Raw genomic sequence first — 17,052 nt, forward strand, 5'->3', positions numbered from 1 at the left:
ATAGCTGATTCACCTTGTACACCTGAAAGTAACACAATGCTGTAAATCAACCATACTGCAATAAAAATTGATTTTTTTAAAAAAGCTTATTTTGTAAAGATAAAGGGGTCAATTCAGCAATAGAACATAGGAATCCAAAAGGTTTATATATTGAACAACAGAGCTTCAAAGTACATGAAGCAAAGAACTGATAGCAATACAAGGACAAGTAGACAAACTCATAATTATAGTCACAGATTTCAGTATAATTTCCTCAGTAATTGATAAACTCACAGACAAAAACAATGAAGACAGAGAAGACACTGCAGCACTGTATTAGTTTCAAGTGTACACATAACAATCAATAACTGTGGACACTGCAAAATGATCGCCACAGAGTTAGCATCAGTCACCACACAGTTACAGAATTTTTTTCCTTATGTCGAGAACTTCTTACATTTACTCTCTTAGCAACTTTCAGTATGCAGTATAATGTCATTAACTATCTTCACCACTTACATCCCCAGGACTTATTCATTTTACGAGTGAAAGTTTGTATTTTTTGACCACCTTTATCCAGGTCGCCCACTCTACCAACCCCAAGGGAAATGCAAATTAAGACCACTACCATCACCTTACCAGAATGGCCAAAAATAAAAATAACAGTGTTGGTGAAGATGTAGGGAAACTGGAACTCCCATCCATCATATACTACTGGTGGGAGTGTAAAATGGTACAGCCTCTTAGGAAAACATATGGACAGTTTTCTTAAAAAGTTAAACATATGCCTACCATATGAGCCAGCCACCCCATTCCTAGTTAGTTAGCTAAGGGGAATTAAAGTATATATGCACAGGATGACATGTATACAAATGTTAATAGCAGCTTTATCTGTGACAGCCAAAACTTAAAAACAATCTGGATGTACATTCAATAGGAAACAGGATAAACAAACTGCAATGTATCCATACACTACTCAATGTTAAAAAGAAACATCCAATGCATGCATACAACATGGGTGAGCCTCCAAGTCATCAAGTGGAGAGAAAGAAGCCTGGCCAAGGAGCAAATACTGAATTGTTCCATATATATATACGGGATCAAATGCAAGCTAAGCTACAGTGACAACAAGCAGACCGACAGGTGCCTGGGAATGGGGCAGGTCACAGGGGAGGATTTTAAAAGGGTGCAAAGTAGGAAACTCTTGGAGGTGGTGGATTTGTTCATTTTCTTGATTGGGCTGATAGTCTTGAGATTACATGTACATATCAATTGTACTCTTTAAGTGCCATTTACTGTATGTCATTTGTGCCTTTAAATTTTGTAAAAAAAAAAAAAAAAAAAACAGTTGGGGCAAATACCATTGCTATGCCCCATCCTCAAATTATTTTTGACCATGTTGTGTCTTAGCAGTACTTAGACAGTAGACAGAAAGTAATACATACTTGAGAAAGTCCGTCTCCCTGTGAATCCTCATGATCTCTGTGCTTGTCAAGCTCTTTTGGCCAGTTATGTGTGCAAACCCAGGGAACTGAAATGAAGAACATATATAAAATCATGGTGAAATTCTGGCCAGTTATGTGTGCAAACCCAGGGAACTGAAATGAAGAACATATATAAAATCATGGCAAAATTCTCATCAGTTATACGTGCAAACCCAGGGAACTAAAATGAAGAACATACATAAAATCACGGTAAAAGCTCTGGTACGGTAAATTACATAGAGTTCATCTCAGTGCTTTGTCCCACGATATCCAGCAGTCATCGTTTTTCCCACCATGCTCCAGCCACACCAGTCTACTGGTGATCCTCACTTTGCTGAACTTGAAGTTACTCAGCCAAGATCTTTGCAGGGTTGGTTTCTGTTCATCTTGAAGGTTCAATTAAAATGTCACCTTTTCAAGGGGGCTCTATCCCATTACCCAGGTCTATCTTTTTCACGACAAATCACTATTCTTAGTTATTTTTCCCATTATTTACACGTTTATACCTGTGTGCCCCCGCCCCCAGTAAAATGGGAGCACCACGAGTACAGGTGCCTTTTTTGCTCAGCTAGGTATCTCGGCGCTGGGACGGTGCCTGACCCGGGGCGAAAGGCACGGACGTTTTCTTAAAGTATGTTGCAGGAAGCATTAAAAACACAGTAGATCTTTAGCACCCAAAAGAGTTTCTTCAGCAGTTACCTGGGGCTGCTGGGGGGCTGGTCTAGAGCCCAATTCATCACGGAAAGTAGGGGCTTCCCGCGGACTCTCTGAGAAGCGAAGGTCTTTCAATGTTTTAAGGTCACTTCTTTCACCCATGTCTACAATTACATCAAAAATATCATTCTGTGAATATCTGAAATCATATGTGCATTCATGCAAATGTGTCTTCATAGTTAGAAACCTTTTAATAAGGGGCCACTGTTGTCACATTCTTTCTCTAATGTAGTAACTATGCAGAGAAGCTCCCACTCAGTTGAATTCATAGCAATAAGGAAAAAAGTGGGCCCAGACTGAGAACATGAAAATCTGCCCTGCCACAATCCCCAGCATTCTGCACCAGGCTGGGAGAATGGATAAATCCAGTTGCAAGATCAGCAGGAAATATGATGTGTCCCAAGGACACACTGCAACTGTCACACATCCTAACAGTTCCCACTCTGAGTGACCACTGCTTCTTACTGACCAAGAAACCCTGCTCTCTAAAATCAGATTATCAGAAAACTTTGCTGTTCAAAATCATATCAGTAAGAATGAAACATCCAACTCTTGCCTGGAAGACCCAGGTCACTGTGACATAGATTTGTTGTTCAGTCGCTCAGTCAGTCATGCCTGACTCTTTGTGACCCCATGGACGGCAGCACGCCAGGCTCCCCTGTCCTTCACTGTCTCCCAGAGTTTGCTCAGACTCATGTCTATTGAGTTGGTGATGCCATCCAACCACAGAGAAGCAGCCTCAATGTCCAACCCTGGTGCAGAGATTCAGAGAAAGATCTCTGGGCACCACCTTCCACATAATATCTTTGTTGTTTCCAAGGAAACAGAACCCTGGTCCCCTTCTCAGGCCCGTATCTCATGGCGACCATTTCCCACTGATCTCTGCTTCTCCTGCCTATCAGAACTCTTCTTTCATTTAAATTTCATCCAAACCCCACCTTCCCCCAGCAACTGTTGTCTACTTTAGTTGATGAGATTGCCACGGTTCCTCTACCATGCGGTCTCCTGTGTTGCAATGAATTGATAAATCTGACTCTGCCAGACAGCTTGACTCTCCCTCCTGTAGCCAGGACAGCATTAAAAGTCAAATGAGATCTCACTGTACTGTCCTGGTGTTTCTCAGTCAACCCCTCGGAAAACAAGAACACAAGCCCTGAACCTGTTTGGTGGTTTAGAATATTATCATATCTTCGTCCTGTCACTTCATACCTGGAAACTTTCCGAGGTTAACATTCCAACCCAGTTTACTTTCAGGATTCTTATATTTCTTCCTTCCTTTTGATTCAACAAATCCATTTTTCAGTTCCTAGGAGGGAAGAGACTGCGAATCAATCACCTGACTCTGCCTATTTAGATATGAAATTAAAAGTTCCATGGTAGAGATGGTGACACAGCCTGCACTTCTTTACTTGAAAGGGTTCAGAGTCATTTTCACCAAGTGACCTTTGTCTCACTGTCTCTGGACACGCACACAGCTTTGGCTCTGGGCTGCTTGCTTGGCAGCACGCCTGCTTGGGACGCCCCTTCCATGTCAAGCGGCCAAGACTGGAGGCAGGTGACAGCACACACAGGTAGGATGTCACACTCTTGGGAGACAGAGTGACAACAGAGGGACCACCAGACTCTGGGGGCAAAGACAGGGTGGGGTCAGACCAAGACAGAACTTCTGTCCACTATCCTCCCACACACGGCCCTGAAACACAGACATGCTTCTCTCTGGCTTTCTTCTCCTCAGGGTCAGTCCCTCATGCTTGGCTGAAGCCTGAGCGCCTGCTGGTACATGCTGACTCAACCTCTGCTGGCTACCCCCCGGCCAGTGTAGACCCCTGGTCACAAGTGGGCCCCACATCATGCCTGCACCCACCGCTCTGGTCCCACGGCCTCTTTGCTGCCCTCTGATTAATTGTTAAATTGAAGGACTCCCCCCAAAACTTCTCATCACCCCAATAAGCGTCTGAGACTTCTGTTTAATTGCCTCACCATGGGCTGGCCCACCCTCTGACCCTGGGATCCATTCCACTGATACCCAGAACCCAAGGACTAGAGTTTCAAATGTCCCTTCTAGACAGGTGTAGTGCATTCTCTAGAGGTGAGGCTTTGTATCTGGAGATGAAGCTTTCAACACAACTGAAGGCCACGCCCACTGAGGGCTCCTACTAGCCTGATACTTCCATTTGACAAATACCTCCACCCTTTCCTACCTGTCCCCATGCAGGACATGGAATATGGCAGAATTGCTCTCTGCTGCCTGGGAGCTTACAGTACATGGGGGAGACAGACAAGGAGCAGAGTAATCATGTGATCAAAGCACTTGCTGAAAGGAGGCCTGGGAGCTAGGGGAGCAGAGACGGAACACAGCATGCACAATCGAGTTTGAGCTGGAACGTAAATAGGGGAGTCACAAAGCAGGAAAGGATGACCAAGGACAGAAACTGGTTCTGAGAGGCCAGGCTGAGGGTTTCTGCTTTCTTCCGTACGGTAAGAGGAGAAGACACAGGAGCCTAGATGGAGATGCCGGTGAGGAATCTCTAACGGGCAGGGTGGAGGACTGACCAAAAGGTGGGAAACCAGCAAAGATACTGTGCAGTGGTTGAGAGTGACCCCAACGATAAGGACCTGAAAATGGATGACAGACTGACTCTGGGGGTAAATGAAGGGGAAGATGTGACCACTGAGGAAAGGGACCAAGGACGTGGTAATGATCCAAATGCATCATGGTGTCAGTACTCACCTGCTTTGGAGGGTCCTTGAGAGCATTTTCCACAGTGTCTTCTGGAGAGACTGGATCTGGTGGAACAGAGTCCACCTGAAATACCTTTGTGACAATGGCACTCTCTCTGCAGTCTCTGAAAATTATTCCAAACAGGAAAAGTCTGTGTGTCACACAAAGGTTCAAAGACAAGGTGTCTGGCAATTAAGATGACTCTAGGATGAATTTATTATATTAATATTTTAAATTGGAGAGACCAAAACATTACCATTTCTATGGTCTTAACCTTATTCTTATTCAGTTATCTCTTGCTATGTAACAAGCCACTACAAAACATTATGTCTTAAAACACAAAGGTGTGGTAGGTTTGCCACCTCTTGTGTGGTTGCAGTCAGGAGTCAGCTTAGGCCGGAGTGAAGTAAAAGAACAACTCAGTCAGATGTCCAAAATGGTTTCTCCTCTCAGGTTCTAAGTATGGCCTGGGACAGCTGGGGACTTGTCAGTCATCTCTCTCCTTCCCTTTCTGTCTATCTCCCTTTCCAGGTGGTAAACTTGGGGTTCCTCATAGTAGTAGGTCTCAGGGAGGCCAGAGACTTCCTACATGGTGGCTGGCTTCTCCCAGCGTTTATGTTCCAAGAGACCACAGCAGATACTGCAAGGCTTTTTGTGGTCTGGCCTTAGCATCATGTCTCGAGCATTTTCTTGGTCAAAAGTAAGTCATAGGGCCAGCCCAGATTCAGAAGGAGGGGCTACTGTGGGAGGCATGGCTCACTGGGGGGACTTTTGGAGGACTATCTACCATATTCACCATAACGATGTCATACTTCAAGCCTGAAACTGTTCTGAAGCAAAGAATGAGGTTACCTATATATCATTCATTCCACATAAGTCATGGGAATTTTCCTTGTCCCAACTGTGGGTAGCATAATATACACTGCCCTGGGAGATTTTAACTGTTATTCCTCAAATACTAGCCAGTTTTCAATTTATTCATAATATTTCACAATTAATCTTGTTACTCCGTGATGCAATAGAAGTCCCATGAGAAACCAACAGAGAGGTGGCCAGAAGTAAATTCTGGAGGTGATTTCACCTCAGCATCAGAAGCTCATTTATACTCCTTATTTTTCTGAACAGTTTTACTGAGGTATAATGTACATGACATAAAATGCACCTGCTCTAAGTATATAATTTGATGATACTCCATACATTTATACAACTGTGCAACTACCGCCACAGTCCAGTGTTACAACCACCTGTTTCCAGTTACACCTCACTCCCACCTCCCACACCAGGCAACCACTGATCTGCTTCCCGTCTTCACAGTTTTGCCTTTTCTGTGCTGTGCTTAGTCGCTCAGTCGTGTCCGACTTTGCGACCCCATGGACTGTAGCCCTCCAGGCTCCTCTATCCATGGGTTTCTCCAGGCAAGAATACTGGAGTGGGTTGCCATGCTGATAAATGTAATCCTACAAACACAGTCTCATATGTCTGGCTGCCTTACTTGTCCTTTTTTTTTTATCTGACGTTCACCCACATAGGTGCCTGTGTCAGCAATTCATTCATCTTTATTCTTGAGTAGCATTCCATTTTACGGATGTACCACAGTTTGTTTATCCATTCCCCAGTGGACAGTCATTCGGGTTTTTCCAGTTTGGAGGTTACAATACTTAATACTGTTATGAGTGTTCACGTATGAGTTTTTATAGTATGAGACCCCGGAAGTTGGGTTTTCTCTTGTTTGTAACAAGGGGCCTGACTTAGGCTTTGCTGAGGCATCCACTTCAAAGATGGTGCTCTTGAGTAAACACATCACCAGCCACAGGACCAAATGAAGATCCAGCCACTGCCTCCCCATGGAAGCCCCTTTATTTTAGGGATCGTGGTTGGTTTCCATGACTGACCAATTGGGCAATTTTTCTCTTTCCTCTGTAAATTCTTGTTCATACATTTGAAATTCACCAGTGAAACCCTTGGCCCCTCCGCCCTCGACCCTAATAAAAGCAGACCCTTGGCCTGTGATTTGTCCCTTCTTCTCTCCCCTACCACCCCCGTCTCTTTGTACTTGTGACCTCGCTGGGTGCCACATAACTCCCAGAACTTGTAGGTAATAAACTTCTTCTCTTTTCAAGTTCCCTGATGATTACTGCTGAGGGCCTCTTGGAATTGTAGTAAGAACAAGGACTGGTCCAGCCACATATGTGGACAGATACACTGGAGCAGAACCACTGGGTCAGATGGTCAGTGAGTTTAATTCTTTAGAAACTGCGACCTGTGGTTGTTCCATTTACATCCCCACCGGCATCATTTGAGGGTTCCACTTTCTCCACACACTCACTGATGCTTGACACTGTTGGCCTGTTTTGATCACCTCTAACCTTGAATATGTTCTCTGTAGGTATTTGCTTGAGATGTGTCCCTGGTGTATTGGGACACAGGCTTGATTGTTGTAATGCAGAATCAAAACAACAGTGGCTTACACAGAGTAGCAATGGGCTATAACGCACCCAGAGGTGTGCAGGGGAGCCACGGTGCCTGGGGCCTAGTGTTGACTTTCTACCCTGTTGTCCCATCATATCTAGGACATGGCACATGTCCTCGTGACCCAACGTGGCTGACCACCACAGCCACATTCCAGCTGGCAGGAACCACGGCCTGCCTCCTCCTACAGGGACAATCTAGAAACTGCCATGTCACTTCCATGTGCATTCACTGGCCACACCAGGTGACGGGGCTCTTGCTAGCTTCAGGGAGGACTGGGAAGTATCTTTCTTCTAGGAAACATGTTCATGTCCTGCTAAAAATCCAAGGCTCTTTTTTTTTTTAAATAAACTTTACTTTTTAAAAAATAATTTTGTTTTGTTTTCGTTGTGCTGGGTCTTCGCTGCTTTGCAGGCTTCCTCTGGTTGTGGCGAGCAGGGGCTACTCTCTAGTTGCAGTGAGTGGGCTTCTCATTTCAGTGGCTTCTCTTGTTGCGTGAGGGCTTCAGCAGTTGTGGCTCCCGGGCTCTAGAGCACAGGCTCAAGAGTGGTGACGCATGGGCTCAGTTGCTCCGCAGCATGTGGAATCTTCCTGGACCAGGGATCGAACCTGTGTCTCCTGTGCTGGTAGGCAGATTCTTTACCACTGAGCCACCAGGTTAGCCTCTATGGTTCTTGAAGAAGGCAACACAGATTTTGGGAGCAGCCTGCAGCCTCTGCCGCATCCTCATGACCACACCTTGGTGTATTTGTCTGGTATGTTTAACTCTCACTCTAATTTGCACTGAAAGCTCACAGCTAGAACACAGGGGATTTTGCTTGATCTGCCCAGGAACTTGATACTCTTATATCTCCAGTTGGTGTCTGCTTTCAGTGTCCTTTATCTGCTTTGCTTGTTGATTTTCATATTGGCCTTTGATGTATTTTTATCTGTTTCATTACCATTTCTTTTGCAATTTCTCAGATTTCTTACATGTTGATTTTTTTACATTTCTTACAATTCTTCAAACTTTCAGTGTCCCCAAACCCTTAAAATTCTTTGGTTAAGTGAACATTCAGAAATGAATAGACATCAGTTCCAAAACAGTTGAGAAATGTTTGCTGTGCTGTGCTCAGTTGCTTAGTCTTGTCTGACTCTTTGTGACCCCATGGACTGTAGCCCACCAGGCTCCTCTGTCCATGGGATTCTCTAGGCAAGAATACTGGAGTGGGTCACCATGCCCTCCTCCAGGGGATCTTCCCAACCCAGAGATCGAACCCAGGCCTGCTGCATTGCAGGCAGATTCTTTCCTGAGTCACCAGGGAAGCCCCGAGAAATGTTTACCATTAAGCCATGCTGAAGTTTTAAGCCACATTTTTAGAAGGAGAAAACAATCCTCAGAAATATACAACTGGTCTAAACAGCCACTACCTATCAGTGACTGACAGTATTTAAGAAACAACATGACAAGTGGGTCCTTGCATGTTCGCTGGCTGGAGAGACTGGCTGGCTAACCTCTGGGGAAGCATGTGCTTTGTTGTTCTTAATAAACCAGATTTACAGATACAGGTATAGATGAACTGTTTGTTTAACTCATTCACTTCAGCATCTATCTCATCTGGATGCTCATCTTTGGTTCACGGCCTGTCATCCAAGATACAGTGTTCTCCTAATAAGATAACTTCCTCACATCACAAACATCTCCATCCAGGGACCATTTGAATCCTGAGGAACGGTCAGGTTTATGGCCTGGCTGGCTCTGAGCAGAAGCCTGGTTCCTAATCACTTGTAGATCACTGCCCTTTTCTATATCTGTGTATTTCGAAAAATTATTATTCATTTTTGGCTATGCAAGGTCTCTGTTGCTGTGTGCAGGGCTTCTCTAGTTGCGGCAAGTGGGAGCTACTCTTCATTGTGGTGCATGTGCTTCTCGTTGCAGTGGCTTCTCTTGTTGTGGCGCACAGGCTTCGTTACTCTGCAGCATCTCTGAAGGTTCTTCTTGGACCAGGGATCAAACCTGTGTCCCCTGCATTGGCAGGAGGATTCTTAACCCCTGACCACCAGGGAAGTCCTCTGTGTATTTTTGCAACTGTCAAAATACTACTGTGTCACTGTACATCCTAATTTTTTTCACTGATTATATCACAAATATTTTCCTATATCCTTCAAAACTTCATGACCACAGGTTTTCCTCTTAATATGTTAAAGACCTTTCATTGTTAACAGTCTTATCTAAAGGCCTTTTTCTCCTTAGTAAGAAATTAATGGCCTGAAAAACCTAGAGACAGAGACTTGAACAAAGCTGCATAATTTCCATAAAGAACTATTTTATCACAATTAGATACAAGCATTAACTTTCAAAATTTTTTTGTATAGGTACTTTTCCAAAGCTGAGCACATCTGAAATACTAACAGTGTTTCAGAGCAGACATTTAGTAGACACAGAACAAGATGGTGAGACACATCAACAATGTCCTTATGCTTCAGACTCTGCTGGAGGCTCTATTAACTCCTTTGCACTACAAAGTCATTGATCACGACTTCATTTTACTGTCACCTGAAGCTTATAAAAGGGGCTGCCTTGCAGCATGATGCACCAGAGTAGTCAGCTTATTAGTTTTTAATAACTGAGATGACTTGTTTCAGTAGAAATGGGTTGGCAAGTGGGAAAAGCCACAGATCCCAATTTTTAATAAAGAATAATCATGTGTCAGGGGGTTGTTTTTTTTATTTTATTATTAAAAAATTTTGTTTTAAATGCCAAGCAATCACCTTCACTGTAGAATTTGTAGCTTAAAAGGCCATGCAGTAGTTTAGCCAGCAGGGGGAGCCTGAAGTCTCATTTAAATTACCTGGCCAGCCCTGGTATTAGTCTTCGAGAAATGCGGCCAAACCTGTTTTGCGGCACAAAATGATTCTTCTAGCACAGACAGACTAATCTGCAAAGCATTTGAGGATCTTTTTTCTCTACAACCCTCGGTGAAGTCTACCAAATTAAGTGGTATTTCTATACTTGAAACGGAAAAAAATTGTTGACTAGGAAAGAAAGGACAAAGAAAAGAATGAAGTAGCTAACGCCTAACAAATCAAAATGATGGTAGCTTTGAAGGGCAATAAAGTCAGTACAAAATCAGATGAGAACCATGGTGGTCGTAGGCCATGTCCTGGGGAATAAAAGAACCATCCACTAAAAGCAGCATTTTCCTCAGAGCCAGTCGAATCTCTTCGGAGGTCCCAAACCCTGAAAAGGCTCTTCCTTTGGAGAAGGAAATGGCAACTCACTCCAGTACTTTTGCCTGGAAAACCCCATAGATGGAGGAGGCTGGCAGGCTACAGTCCATGGGGTGGCAAACAAAGTCAGACACGACTGAGCAATTTCACTTTCTTTCACTTTCCCAAAATCCCAGTGTGGATTTCAGACTAAAAACAGTATTAATATACACGGCACTTCACTGAACTATACCCTTTTATCCATATGATCATTTCTAGGTCCATCCATGTGGCTGCAAATCAAGAATCTGTTTTAAACAAGTAATTGTTTATATGTTCTATCCATAAAACTTTTCCTCATATGTTAATTATGTATGTAAATATGTGTATTTTACAGTATACCTCAATAAAAGACAAAACACAAAGTTTACAGATGTATGCTGAAATTAAGATAACTTTTTCTTTAGTGTCTTTATAATCCAGCACCGATTCTCATTGAAATGAGTAAAGTTAAAACATAATAAATATAAATCATCCCAGTTATTATGCTCTTGACTTACTTAGTGACTGCGATAGCTTTAACTTGTATTTTTCCATCAGGCAGGGTAATAGGCTTCGAATACTTAAAGGTAGTGTTTTCACCATAACCAATTTTCTTTTGGAATTCAGGTTTGCTGCCATCCAGGGTATAATATATGTTGACATCCGGGGTGTCTGAAAAACCCAAAACAGGATATCTAGAATTAACACTAAAGTAGCAAGTCCCTGAATAAGGCCTAGGGATCAGTTATTTAATGATATTTTAAAAAAAATATATACTGTAAAAGTGAATAACAATAACTAACAGTAATAGAGTTCTTTGTGCCAGGCACTGTGCTTTACGTGAATAAACTAATTTTATCAGTACAACCTTATGAGATAGGTCCTATTTTATACCCACATTATAGATGAGGGAACTGAGTCCCAGAGAGGTTAAGAAATCTGGTAAATGACAGCAGAATTTTGATCTGACTTCTGGGAAGTCAGATCTGTTGACCACGCTCATTTCTTTTTAAAACAGGAGGGATTTTAAAAAATTTTATTTATTAACTTGACTGTGCTGGGACTTAGTTAATCACAGGCCACGCTCTTGAACCACTACAGCATTTTGCCCCTCCGACAGAGCACTGATACAAACCAAGCAGGGGTGAGTTTTAAAACCACAATGTCTACTTTGAAAGCAGAAGCTAATTTTTAATTTTTGAGCATTGCTTAAAAAATGGTTTTGTTATATTTTATTTGGACTTGGTAAATGATTCTTGCACTTCTTGGGAAAATTGTAAAGGTAATAAATTCAGATGAGCCAAGATTCAAAAGGTCAAACAAGGATATACAATGAAAACTCTCCCTCCAAGCTCCCCTTCCTCATCAGCTGCCTAAAAGCAACCAATAGTATCAGCTGTCCTTCCAATGTATGTATGTAGTTTATATCCATACAAGCACATACGTACATATTTTTTAATCTCCCCTTCTCTGTACATACAAATGGTGGCATATCATGCCCTGTTTCACACCCTTTTTCTCTTCATTTAACATTGTATCTTGTATATTGTCCTATACTGCTCCATTAAAAAGCACCCCATTCTTCTTTATGGCTGCACTGCATTCTCTTCCTATGGATGAATCAGTGGCCAACAGACAATCCCTACAGATGAACATAAAAAAAACTGTCTTCTTTTCCTTTTCTTTCTTTTTCAGTTTTGCCATTGCAAATATTGTAATGAATAACCCTGCAAAGAGTTCTTCTTATAAATCTATCTGCAAAATACGTAGAACTAGTACTGTTGTTGAGTCAAAAGCTATGCGAGTTTGTAATTTTGGTTAATGTTGCCAAACTTCCCTCCATGGACACTGAAACAATTCACCCTGCTACCAGCAGGGAATGGAAGTGCATGTTAACCCACCATCTCCCAACCATATCGTGTATGATCATTTTTTCTTTTATTTTGCTGATATTTCTTTTATATTTCCCCAGGTTTTAAAAAAAGTATCTCATAGCTTTAACTCACATTTCTTATATTTTGAGTAAGATTCACTCACTCATTCAACAAGTATTTACCAAATGCCTTTTACATGCCAGACACTGTTTCAGATGCTGGGGATACATCAGTGACCAAAGTCCCTCCTCTCATACAGCTTCCATTTAACAAAAACCACACAAACAGCAAACGACTACATAGAATCTGTTAAGTGGTGATTAAGTACAAGGGAGTAAATAAAGCAGAGGATAAGCTCCGCCCAGCAAGCAAGTGAAGGGTGAATAGGAACATATTCCCATATGTTTAAAACACACATATTTCCTTTCCTATAAAATGTCTTTTCACATCCTCTGTCCATTTTTCCTATTGGGATAGTATTACTTTTGGCACTGAATTGTAGAAATCTTTTATTTACTAGACATTTCAGATAGTAGAGAAATTGGATACCCTGTCATCATTTGTCAATCATCACCCAACTTCTCCTGAGGGTTACGAGCACATATATTAAGACTTGAATTTTGGTTAGAGGAATTTTTAAAATAGTATTAGCTTTTAAGATAAAGGAAGACACATAATATAATATATATATTCTTAATTGGACCTCTCAGTCTAGGAAGCCCAGGTGTCCCACCTGGTACACCATATGTTACACCATCAGTATATGTGGTTTGTATGTACATTAGTTATTCAAATATGTAACTGGAGTCTCAGAGGCTAGTTTTTAATTGAAGTCTAATTTTCCTATTTAAAAAATATTGAAATCTATTTTTCTATAATATTGTACTCCTTTCAAGTGTACAGCAAAGTGATTCAGCTATACATATGTATACAGTTTTTTCTTTTTCAGATTCTTTTCCATTATAGACTATAGACTATTATAGGATATTGAATATAGTGCCCTGTGTTATATAATAGGTTCTTGTTGTTTACCTATTTTATATATAGTACTGGGTACCTGTTAATCCCAAACTCTGAATTTATCTCCTCCCACCCTCTTTGGGAACCATAAGTTTGTTTTCTATGTCTGTGAGTCTATTTCTGCTTTGTAAGTAAGATCATTTGTACCATTTTTATAGATTCAAAATATATGTGATATCATGTGATATTTGTCTTTTTCTGACTTCACTTAATATGATCATCTCTAGGTCCATCCATGTGGCTGCAAATTAAGAATCTGTTTTAAACAAGTAATTGTTCATACATTCTATTTATAAAACTTTTCCTTCTCTTTATGTTTATTACATATGTAAATGAGTGTGTATTCCTAGCATGAAAAAGAAACACATTCACTACTTTATTTAAGCAGAAATAACTATAATGTCTTTTGGCATCACCATGAGCCAGAACCTGTGTGCCTCACATCACATATCAAGTCATTAATCCTCATGATGACTCTAAACTATAGATAATATTATCACTCTCTTACAGTCTAGAGGCTGAGACTAAGAAAGGCTGAGGAATGTACTGAAGATCACCAGATGTTTTCGAAGCCAGGATTCTTCACTCTCCAACCTGTCTGACTGGGAAGCCTGTGTTAGCAGGTCAAACTGATATCCGAGAAAAACACTGAGAATCCTGGGAAAGTCTGGGGAAGCAATGGGACATCCTAACCTGGCTAAAATAAGTCATGGCTTTGCTGCGATGCTTTCCAACACAAAGGTTGGCAAGAGCCAGCTGTTGTAACCTATATAAATACCACTCTACAAACCAACATTGTTTCAAATTTTGAAAGTTTTACCATCATCCCAAGATCCTGATTATAGAAAGGATGCAAAGAGGGTAAATCAACAACCAGATGAATATAGAGAACATGGCAGGGTTATTTTAAACAATTTCAGTACATTTGATTCTTACCTGATTTCATTTCCAAAAGCGTATTGTTATCAATTTCATGGTTGGCTTTTCCGGGCTGAGGCACCCGCAGGGGTATGATTTGAGGGACACACACTGAACCAGCTGTCATTTTCCCTCCTTACATTAAAAAGAAAGTGGATGAAAATAAATTCCAATGGACACCTATATGTGAACAGACACTGAAGAGAAGTATCTCATTCAAATACAATAAGACTAGTAAAAACTAAAGAGAATGTTGTTTCTCTATCATCTACAAATATCATTTTTCTTTTTTTGGGAGACTCATTTCAGTTCTTTTGTCTTTTTTTAAACTGAAGTGTAGTTGATTTACAATGTGTGTAATATAAATATAATTTAAAAATGTTTTTTGATGTGGACCATTTTTAAAAGTCTTTATTGAATTTGTTACAACATTGCTGCTATTTTATGTCTTTTGGCTGTAAGGCATGTGGGATCTTAGCTCCCTGACCAGGGAATGAGCTGGCACCCTCTGCATTGGAAGGCAAAGTCTTAACCAATGGACCACCAGGGAAGTCCCCAAATACTATTTTTAATGGAAATAATTATTGTCTCTGCTGTATTTTTGCTGTTGAGATCTTGTGTGGGCTTTTGATTACCTGAGTATTTACCTCACTTTGGGGGCAAAAAGCAGGAGTGTATGGGATGGGGGAATAAAATTCTTTTAAGTGAGCACATTAAATGCACATGTCAGAGCAGAGATCATCACTGATGACCAGACCTAAGCAATCCCTGGATCATTACCAGTCTGTCCTGCCTCTTTTTAGTATACCACCTCTCTTGGCTTCAGGCAAGACAGCACACAAGAGGAACAGAAGTAACTTTGTATGCAGCATGAAATGTTCATTTAGAACCAGCTCCCTTGGGAAAGCTCCATGTTCAAAGTCCTGCAGTTGTCATCAACTGGTTCGTGCCTGTGAAAGCTGCAAAAGAAACTTCAGAAAATGACAGAGGGTCACGCCTCAGCTGGAAGAAAGCTGGCATAAATATAAACAGTGAGGAAGGAACACAAAAGTCTCCCACTCCATTTACTGTATTTATAAGTAATTAAGTACAAGTATGGACGTCTTAGTGATCTTTTTCTTGGGGATGGGAGGGTTCATAATTATTAATACACCAAGGATTCAGGGGGGAAAACCCATACCTTAAAACAGTCTCCCACTCCATCTACTGTATTTATAAGTAATTAAGTACAAATACAGAGGTCTTAGTAATTTTTTTCTTGGGTGTGGGAGTGTTCATAATTATTAATACATAAAGGATTTAGGGGGAAAATCCCACACCTTAAAATCCATTTACATCTCAGATGGTCTGTTCAAATTTCAATGATAATGGATGCATAGATTTTACTCAGTTAAAATCTACATTGAAACTCAATTTTTATACAGTACTTCTTGTACCCTCCCCTATTATTTACAATTTTCCAAATACTTACATAATCTTATTTATCAATTTGTGATTGGGCTTTTATTATTTTCTTTTCAGTTTTGGGTTTTTGTTATTCTAAACAATACAGACTTGGAAATTCCCTGACGGTGCAGTGGTTAGGATTTGATGCTTTCACTGCAGGGGCTCTAGTTCAATCTCTGGTGGGGGTACCAAGATACTGCAAGCCACGCATGACATGACGCAAAAAAAAATTTTTTTAATAAATAAATAAATAATAAATAAAACTACCCCGAACGTCTCTTTGGTTTGAGGTTTGTCACAGACTATACCCCAAAGTATGGCTAAATTTAAGGGGTGAATTTAATGCCTGGTTGGATAGTTCCAGGTCGGAGGCTAAGAATTTAAATTGCAGATACATATACGGATAGCGCGACAGCCCCTGCACAAGGGCTCTGGAGCGTGCCCATCCTCACATTTTCATTTACGTGAGAGGCAGTTAAAATTAAAAAATGGTTAAATATTAGTTCAAAATAAAAACGTCTGGGCGGGGGGTGGTGGTGCGGATAATTCCTGCGGCGACTAGGCGATGTCCTTGAAAGGCTGACAGTGCGTAGGCCAGTGGGCCCCGAGCGAAGGGGATCCATCCGTAGACCGATCCGCTAGGCCCGACTGCGTCAACAGCATCCCCCACCCCGCCATCCCTCCATTCAGACTGCCCCTCACCGCCCGGTTCCGGAACCCCGTCTGGTCCCCGTCTCCGTCCTTCAGGTGCAGCCAAGGACACCGCCACGACTCGGCTGAATGAAGGATGCCCTTCTCCTCCGCCCCCTCCCCCAGCGACCAGGACCCGATCGGGACCCCCTGGGTACCTCCGCAGCCCCCACCGAGGCAGCCCACCGCTCACCGCCCTTGGTCCTCTCCTTCACTGCGGCGGTACGGGTTACCAAGACGCTGCGAGCCGCGCCCCGCCCACTGGGAGCTGGGCAGGTGATTGGCAGGAACCCGCTTCCTAGCAACTAGCTCCGCCCCTGCGGTTGGCCCGGAGACCGGCGGCCGCAGAGCGCTCCTTTCTTCAGGCCTAACAGTAGGCGTCCGAGAACTTGCCTTCACAGAGGTTGGAAAGCGCTACAAGGTGGCCTCCCAACTCAAAATGAGAACCAGGCTCGTTCGTGCAACAGTCGCTGACTTTCTGGAAATACCAGAACGAAAAACTAGA

General features: G+C 42.0%; 1 protein-coding gene across 6 annotated transcripts in view; it reads right to left on the reverse strand.

Moving 5' to 3' along the window:
* Positions 1 to 16,841, reverse strand: part of DZANK1 (double zinc ribbon and ankyrin repeat domains 1) — a 48,666-nt gene extending 31,825 nt beyond the window's left edge. For 3 of the 6 annotated variants that reach the window (XM_070472203.1, XM_020878771.2, XM_020878779.2), the window contains exons 1-6: positions 14,430 to 14,546; positions 11,118 to 11,271; positions 4,909 to 5,023; positions 3,387 to 3,483; positions 2,163 to 2,281; positions 1,425 to 1,510 (exon numbers count right to left, since the gene is read on the reverse strand). In XM_070472203.1, the coding sequence (XP_070328304.1) occupies positions 1,425 to 1,510; positions 2,163 to 2,281; positions 3,387 to 3,483; positions 4,909 to 5,023; positions 11,118 to 11,271; positions 14,430 to 14,538 (680 nt within the window). In that variant the 5' untranslated portion in view covers positions 14,539 to 14,546. Of the gene's footprint in view, positions 1 to 1,424; positions 1,511 to 2,162; positions 2,282 to 3,386; positions 3,484 to 4,908; positions 5,024 to 11,117; positions 11,272 to 14,429; positions 14,547 to 16,559; positions 16,650 to 16,705 lie in introns of those variants that run through there. The other 3 variants (XM_020878740.2, XM_020878730.2, XM_020878762.2) reach the window with 3 other exon arrangements.
* Positions 16,842 to 17,052: the final 211 nt, after the last annotated feature.

The sequence above is a fragment of the Odocoileus virginianus genome, chromosome 9 (genome assembly GCF_023699985.2).
Source record: "Odocoileus virginianus isolate 20LAN1187 ecotype Illinois chromosome 9, Ovbor_1.2, whole genome shotgun sequence".
Taxonomy (NCBI): Eukaryota; Metazoa; Chordata; class Mammalia; order Artiodactyla; family Cervidae; genus Odocoileus; species Odocoileus virginianus.